Below are 8,929 nucleotides of genomic sequence, written 5' to 3' on the forward strand. Positions count from 1 at the left end.
CAGTGCTTTGATGCAACCTGTGTTGTTAAAAGCGCTATATAAATAAAAAAAAAAAAAAAAAAAAAAAAAAAAAAAAAAAAAAATTTACAAAAAGCCACATTTGTGTGGTGGTGTCCAGGTTTTAAATGAATAAAGCAGAGTAGTTACAATGACGAGAGTGACCAATTTCTTATTAAATGCAGAGACGGTCTCTGTAGTCAACGATAGTCACTAGAAGTTAAGTGTCCCCAACCAAGCAAGCCAGAGGCGACAGCGGCAAGGAAACAAAACCCCATGCATGCAGAATGAATGGAGAAAAACCTTGGGAGAAACTAGACTCAGTTGGGGCTGCAGTTCTCTCTGACCGGACGCCCAGCACTTAACTTCCAGTTCAATTTTAAACACAGCTGTGTCAGGTAGTGTAAATGACTTTGTGTGTGTGTGTGTGTGTGTGTGTGTGTGCATCAGGATCTGGTGATTGGTCCACGGGGCACATCTAGGTGTTCTGGTCTCTAATGAACATAATCTCTGTGTGCTGATCCACCATCTAGTCTGAATACAAACTGTGAAAACAGATTGAGAAAGAGACAGGACTAATATTAGCGTAGATGCCATTCTTTTTACGATGTCACAAGTACATCGTATTGTAGGAGTAGTGTTCCTGGTTCCAGCAAATCTAAGTAATGCAGCCTAAAAATCCTTTAACGGATTTGAATAATAAAAGTGTGTTGGTGTGTTATGTGTAGGCTAAGTTAAAAAGATGTGTCTTTAATCTAGATTTAAACTGGCAGAGTGTGTCTGCTTTCCGAACAGAGTTAGGGAGATTGTTCCAGAGTTTAGGTGCTAGATAGGAAAAGATCTGACGCCGCGCAGTTGATTTTGATATTCTAGGTATTATCAAATGGCCAGAGTTTTGAGAACGCAGCGGACGTGCAGGATTATAATGTGATAAGAGCTCGCTCAAGTATTGAGGAGCTAAACCATTCAGGGCTTTATAGGTAATTAATAAGATTTTAAAATCTATTCGATGTTTGATAGGAGCCAGTGCAGTGTTGACAGAACTGGCTAATATGATCATACTTCCTAGTTCTAGTAAGGACTCTGGCTGCTGCGTTTTGGACTAGCTGAAGTTTGTTTATTAAGCGTGCAGAACAACCACCCAATAAAGCATTGCAATAATTACAATAATTAATATTTCTGCATTAGAGGTTGAAAGCATAGGTCTAATTTAGATATATTCTTAAGATGGAAAAACGCAGTTTTACAGATGCTAGAAACATGATTTTCGAAGGAAAGATTGCTGTCAAACGGCACACCTAGGTTCCTAACTGATGATGAAGAATCACACACTCACACACACTCACACACACACACACACACACACACACACACACACACACACACACACACACACACACACACACACACACACACACACACACACACACACACACACACACACACACACACACACACACACACACACACACACACACACACACACACACACACACACACACACACACACACACACACACACACACACACACACACACACACACACACACACACACACACACACACACACACACACACACACACACACACACACACACACTCACACTCTTAAAAATATTTAATATAAAAAAGTTAAATAAATGTCAACTGAATACATAAATAATGTAATTTAATACACAGAAATGGACACTTATTTCAGGCACCAACTGAACCCAGATGCATGTTTTTTCAGGTTTCGTTTTCATCAGTTGCTCTTTTCCCTAAAATCTGGTGAAAGACATGAATTATCCTGCAGTGGAAATAGAAAATCAGCATTTTCTGGTTAAGACGATTTGTGACTAAATTGCAGTAAAAATTGTCTGATTGAAGTGCAAAACACTGCAGGAACAAAAAGGATCTTCAGATTTAAAATAGCTTTCTTTATTTTTTTCATCATTAGTTGCAAGAATGACACAGAAATGGATGATAAATCCAAAGAAATACAGTGAAAGGAAGCATTATTGGATACTGAGCGAGTCTAATGACTGAGCGGTTACAGGACGTCAGATCAGAGCGCTCCAGCTCCAGTGTGAAGCACTAAACACTCTGGAAGGTGGTTGAAGTGGATCTACTCTCGATTCTCTTTCGGCGGCGTTCAGAGTCACATGATCCGTCGTGAGCCTCACAGTCAGCCAGTCAAAAAAAAAAAAAAAAAGAAGAAAAAGCCATGCATACAAAATTATAAAAATTCCATTGTTTTTATTACAGGAAAAAAAGCATGGCGTATGGATGAGGAATATCAAAATACACACCCGTACATTTTTTTCAGATTTTTAAAACGTATATTTAAGCGATATAACCATTTAAACGAAACTGTTATGCGCTCCGGTCGGTCAACTACGATGGTATTTCTGTTTATTTTTACTGCGTCTGATTAGTTCGATTCGCCTCTCTTCTTTTAGGACCGACTTCTGTCGCTAGATTTGACTCAAAAACACTGTAAAGAGACAGAAACTTAATTTGATGAAGAAAAGTGAGACGCTGCTTCATCTGAAAGTCAAAGTTCATACCGGTAAAACGAATCGGTTTTGTTTGAAACGACTTCAGAGTCACATTTCTGCTGCTTTGAAAGGAAAACAATATGCAAATTTCAAGTTCAAACGAATTTAATTAAGTTCTATTAATTTTAATGTTTCTAATTCTGATGACAATTTCTCATGAATATTGAAAAAAGGGTTATATTTTTCTCTTATTGCAGTGGTTTTGCTGTAGTTACACTGTAACATTATTATTATTTTTATTTTTATTTTAAATAAATTTAATATAACCTCATTGTCCCAGAAATAGGAAAAGAGTGTGCACTTTTGTTTGCAAATTTTTATCCTGGCGTTTGAGCTGTCCCGATATTTTTCATTCACAATACTCAATATGTATATGCTCGAACATAAAAGCAAAACAGTAAAAATCTACTTTAAACGATCAAGGCATGTTTGCACCAGTTTCTCACGAAAAACAAACACAAAGAAAAATGATACTGAATCGTTTTCATTTACGCACACAGCGACAACACAGAATATCACCTACAATACACAGCATGTTTAATAAAACATTTGAGCGCAAGGAAATGACTTTTGATGGTTTTATAGCGAGGGAGGAATCGGACCGTTTGAAGTGATTCGCTCAAATGAATCACATGCAAACGCCAAACGAATCACTCAGAAAGTTAGTTCATTCTCCCAGCAAACCGTCACAAACAGAACACAAATCACACCCATGACTTCTTTTGGCAGATAATAATCACATGCTCACACAGGAACAAGCCCTTAATGAACTTTTCTTTTGTCTCACTTTCCCGTCCTAAAGACTCGGTTTGTTCGAGCGGTATTTGATTCATTAGACGGATTGATTCTGAAGTCCTGTAACAAGCGTCAGTCATTGTTCTGTGAATGAATCTTTTACATCGTGTTTTGATTTATGAACACTGCATATACCAGAACATATATGTGATGTCCTGCGGTAAAACCAGGAGAATAATCACACTTCGTCATTCCCTCGGCTCCTTCTTTAACCTCCTGCTGACTCACAAATTAAAGCTTGTTTCGGGGCACGAGGACGGAGGCTGTTCAGGACCGGCGCTCTTAACCTCATGTGATGTGTATTAAACATTTCCATTACGAAACAGCTCCCCGTCTATGTCTTCATCAACACCTGCTGCATCACACCGTCATTCATCTAAAACGCTCCCAAAAAACAACACACTTCACTTTTGTAGATTTTACTCGAAAATTAGAATTTTCTGAAAATGTGTTCACCCAGATCAGGGCGGGGGGTTTGTTTCTTCATCGGATCTGGAGAGATGTCTCGGCAATGGAAGTGAATGGGTGCCGTCGGAATGAGCGTCTGATAAAAACATCACAGCGCTCCGGTCCATCAGTGAACATCTAGAGAAGATCAAACTAATTAACACATTGTCCATAATAACTCTTCCTCCAATGAAGTGCTCCGGTTTGAATCAGGAGAGAAATCTGCACAGCTCTAAAGAAATTTACATTTTTTGTCTTCTCCAGACGTTAACCGATGGACCGGAGCGCTGTGGATTATTGTGATGTTTTATTAACTCTCATTCTGACGGCACCCATTCACTTCCATCGCTGATGCAGAGTCACATTTCTCATCTCATAACCCTGAACTCATTCTGACGGCACCCATTCACTTCCATCGCTGAGACACATTTCTCATCTCATAACCCTGAACTCATTCTGACGGCACCCATTCACTTCCATCGCTGAGACAGAGTCACATTTCTCATCTCATAACCCTGAACTCATTCTGACGGCACCCATTCACTTCCATCGCTGAGACACATTTTTATCATCTCATAACCCTGAACTCATTCTGACGGCACCCATTCACTGCAGAGCATCCACTGCAATGACGCACTTCCCGAGGGTTTTATTTTGGGGTCAACTCTTTCTTTAAATGACTTTGGGATATCACTAATCAGCCGTAGATGTAGATTCCGGCCCAATAACCGAAAAGGCGTTTTGCTTTTATCCAATATTCCCATCACGTGCAGATTAATTCAAGCCAGCTTCCGGCGTCTCTTCATTTCCACGCTGGCTTTGCAGGAGAACGGTCACATATACGTTTCTAAACGACTGGATCCTAAATGTTGTGCTTCCTTCGACTCGTACATAAAACATCTCATATAAATCTCAATGAACAGAGTATCTTTACATATACAAGTTGTACAGTTACCGAACCGGCGTTTTTCCCGCCTGTTTTTGATATTTTCAGCAATGCAAAGGGAGACGACGAGAAATAAAGACAGTAAAGTCGGAACATTTCGACGTAAATCAGAAGAAACGAGACACAGTCATTTTCGTAACACATTTGTTTTTTGTTTTTTACAACACTCTTTTTAAAAAGCGGCCGGCCGAGCGCTCAGGTAGATACCGCCAACGGCGTCCACGGTCCGTGTGTAAAAGCTGAGACACATTCTGGATAGAGTAATAAAATATTATTAGAATTATGAATATTTAGCGTTTTTGTCCTCTCAGAATGCAGATTGTTCTGGATATAAATGGCGTGACAGTCGGAGATGGAGAGCGTGACATTCGTCCGGACATCGTCCTCCAGCAGAAGTTGCTCACAGTCGCGCATTCCAGCACTTGAGGGGCGATAGAAATGAGTATAAAATAGCCCATCGGAGATGCTAGAAACATGGACGTTTGGTGTCGATGGCCAGGCTGACGGATCGGCTTCTAACCTGAAGGCACTTGGTTTGTAAAGTCACTCGTCACCGGTGCTGGGAACGGCGACGAACCGAGTTTCCCGCCGCCACGGAACGCCGAAAACACGCGAGGTTCTTCGCTTTAGAGCGTGAGCACAGTGTTGAGAAGCCAGGCTGCTGCTGGAGTCGGGGAGCAAAGCCAAACGAGCTTCGAGTTTAAAGCACCGAACCCAGAACGAATCAAGAGAGACGATCGGCCGGGGGATGAGATGTTCTGCTGATTGTACTCCGAAGCACCAGAAAAGAACGACGACGACGACGACAAAAAGAAAAACGGTGTGTAAAACTCATGGTTTCGCTTGTCGCTAAAGATTCCATATTCGTTGTGCTTTTGAGGTCAACGTTCGAAAGCCTCGTTATCCGTCGCGTAGTGGTTTTATTCCGCGTGGATCCGGTGCCGTGCCTCCTCTGCGATCCGAAAGCGTGAATCTTTGGTGATTAAATACTGAGGGACGCGTCCGGAGTCTTTTCTCACGTGGAGCGTCACCTCCGGCCGACGATTACGGTAAAAAACAGCGTGACGCTCAATGGCCATATACTGGAGACGCCGGGTGCCGCCGCTCCTCGGATCGCTGCGGGAAACAGAGAGAGAGGTCACAACTAACCGGTTCAGCGCAGTGGATGTTAGGATGTTGCTATGCAGTTGACGGTAGCCATTGAAAACACAGTAGGGAAAGGTCAATGGCTACCGTCAGCTGTTTGGATACCAAATATCTTCTTTTGTGGAATAATGACTTCGGTTCATTTGTTTCCACCGTTTTACGGTAGGAGGCGCCACTCATTTAGGTACAGAAACGGTTCATTACCGTTTTAATAATAATTATATACCGTACATCATTTCTATGCGAAATGAAAATATATGCCCTGCCAGGTTCAGCTGAAATGAGGACGCCCCTGCGACCTGCCAAAATAAAAGCTTGCGAAAATTCGTATAAAAAGTAAAACGCAAAATGTAAATATTAGCATGTTTTTTTTTTTAAGCGTGCTGTATTTATTTATTTTTGTTTAAAATATAATAGCACCGTTGCACTTTATTATTTTGTTTAAACAAACAAACTAACGAATACATAAAAACTAGAATTATTTATTGAATTTTTTTATATCTATATTTAATGGGTTTTGGTGTCCAGGTGCTCAAACGAGCCGGAAGGAAAAGCTTATACTAGATGAAAGATTCAGACTAAATGTTAGAAATGCGCCCGGCAACTTAAAACAACGGAACGAACAAAAACACTGGCGGGGAAAGAGTTCAGTAAACAGCTCCTCATAAAAGATGACTCATATTCCTCCTCCAGGTCACGTGATAATAATGATGAACACGTATCTCCAGCGTTACGGCTGTGTCTGTTTCCGGCGGAGGCCGAGCCTGATTTCCGTCCTTCTCGTAATTACGGAGCGCTCCCAGACAAAAAGCGTGCCACGTGCAATTGCCGCCTGGTTACCATGGAGACGCGCGCTCGATACGTACGATTGGACGGAGGGTCGGGACACTCCCCCTCCTCGAGCGTGACGTCATCGATGGCGATGTCCCCTTCGATCCCGGGGCCCCGGATGCCCTCGAATATCACCTGTGTGACAGAAACACAGCACTGAGCTCCAGTGACTTCAGAGGAACATTTAATATTACAGAAAAAACTGATATAACAGGAAGATTTTTTTTGCCTTCTGCTCACCAAGGCTGTGTTTATTTGATCAAAAAATGGCAAAAATTGGGAAATAGTTTTATTTAAAACAGCTGTTTTCTCTGATTTATTTCTGTGTATTTTCAGCATAATTTCTCCAGTCTTTTAGCTATATTTAAATAAACAAATTTAGTTGACTTTCACATTTTTTTATTTAAATGTAGCTAAAATAAAAATATTTGCAACCACTTATTTCTTTTATATATATATATATATATATATATATATATATATATATATATATTTATTTTATTTTATATTATATATATATATATATATTTATAATTAATTAATAATAATAAATGTGTATAATTTAAAACAATTAGTATATATTTTTGTGTAATATATCGACTTGTTATTCTAAAATATTCCTGATTATTTTCAATATTAAAAACAGCCTGATATTGTTTCTGTTCACTGATGAATGGAAAGTTCAAAAGAACAGCATTTCTTTGAAATATTTTCTCACATTATAAATATCTTTACTGGTAATTTTGATCTATTTAATGCTTTCCTGATTATTAATAGCGTTTTGTAATATCAGCTAGTTGCCAAATCAAAATTAATGTTTTAAAATAACCAAAACAAAAAATAAATAAATAAATTTTTAGACACTAAAACTACAAACAGAAAATATAAAATCCAAATCTATAGAAATAACAAAAATTAGAAAAATTAGAAAAAGTCTAACAAAGACAGTAAAAATATAAACAGAAAATATAAAATCCAAATCTATAGAAATAAAAAAATAGAAAAATTAGAAAAAGTCTAAGATACTAAAAATATATTAAAAAAATATAAAATCCAAATCTATAGAAATAAAAAAAATAGAAAAATTAGAAAAAGTCTAAGATACTAAAAATATAAACAGAAAATATAAAATCCAAACCTATAGAAATAAAAAAATAGAAAAATTAGAAAAAGTCTAAGATACTAAAAATATTTTAAAAAATATATAAAATCCAAATCTATAGAAATAAAAAAATTAGGAAAGGTCTAACAAAGACAGTAAAAATATAAACAGAAAATATAAAATCCAAATCTATAGAAATAAAAAAATTAGACAAATTAGAAAAAGTCTAAGATACTAAAAATATAAACAGAAAATATAAAATCTAAATCTATAGAAATAATTTTTTTTTTGAAAAATTAGAAAAGGTCTAACAAATATAAAATTAATTAGGGTTAGGGTTAGAGTTAAATATTAAGTTAATTTAGGGTTAAATAAAAATATAAACAGAAAATATAAAATCCAAATCTATAGCAATAAAAAAATGAGAAAAATGAGAAAAAGTCTAACAAAGACATTAAAAAAAGAAAAGAAAATATAAAATGCAAATTTATAGAAATAAAAAATATATAAAAATAAATAAAAAGTCTAACAAAAACTAGATAGAAAATATAAAATGAAAATCTAATTCACAGAAAATATATAAGTGCAATAACATCATTTATTTGAAACAGAAATCTTTTGTAGCATTCTAAGTATATTTCGTGTCACTTGTGATTAATGCGAGGTGTCCTTGAAGGAGCGTGTCACCTGGAAGGAGGCAGTAGGATGGATGCTAATTTTGGCCTGTCTCCATCGGTCCCCTTGGTTCCCGCTGAGAGACCAGACTGGACCGGCGTCTGAAGTCGACTGACCTTTCTGCTTCACGAACGCATTCAGAGAGCCTGCGGGAAAAAACAAGGCGTTCATTAAACAGCTGACCCGGCTTTTCCTGAGCTGCTCGGTTCTGAGGTCTAGAGGAAAGAAAACACTTCAATCCCAAAGTTTTTTTCTAACACACATCCCAGCCTCTGGAGGCTTTTTCACCTGATTTCTGGATCAGATCCCTCTAGATAAACCTTTAAGTCTAATATTTCAACAGTTTTGACATGATAAAGTATGTCTTTCTGTCCGTTGGCAGCGTTTCCCGATCTACTGGGGAATAAAGCTAATCGAAAAGCACCTCTGCACAACTTAACAGAACAAAAG

General features: G+C 37.8%; 1 protein-coding gene across 4 annotated transcripts in view; it reads right to left on the reverse strand.

Moving 5' to 3' along the window:
* Positions 1 to 3,999: 3,999 nt before the first annotated feature.
* LOC122325425 (MAM domain-containing glycosylphosphatidylinositol anchor protein 2-like) overlaps positions 4,000 to 8,929 on the reverse strand; it is a 114,693-nt gene continuing 109,763 nt past the window's right edge. For all 4 annotated transcript variants that reach the window (XM_043220471.1, XM_043220473.1, XM_043220470.1 and 1 more), the window contains exons 15-17: positions 8,492 to 8,625; positions 6,738 to 6,837; positions 4,000 to 5,841 (exon numbers count right to left, since the gene is read on the reverse strand). In XM_043220471.1, the coding sequence (XP_043076406.1) occupies positions 5,753 to 5,841; positions 6,738 to 6,837; positions 8,492 to 8,625 (323 nt within the window). In that variant the 3' untranslated portion in view covers positions 4,000 to 5,752. The remainder of the gene's footprint in view (positions 5,842 to 6,737; positions 6,838 to 8,491; positions 8,626 to 8,929) is intronic.

The sequence above is a fragment of the Puntigrus tetrazona genome, chromosome 20, assembly GCF_018831695.1.
Source record: "Puntigrus tetrazona isolate hp1 chromosome 20, ASM1883169v1, whole genome shotgun sequence".
Classification (NCBI taxonomy): Eukaryota; Metazoa; Chordata; class Actinopteri; order Cypriniformes; family Cyprinidae; genus Puntigrus; species Puntigrus tetrazona.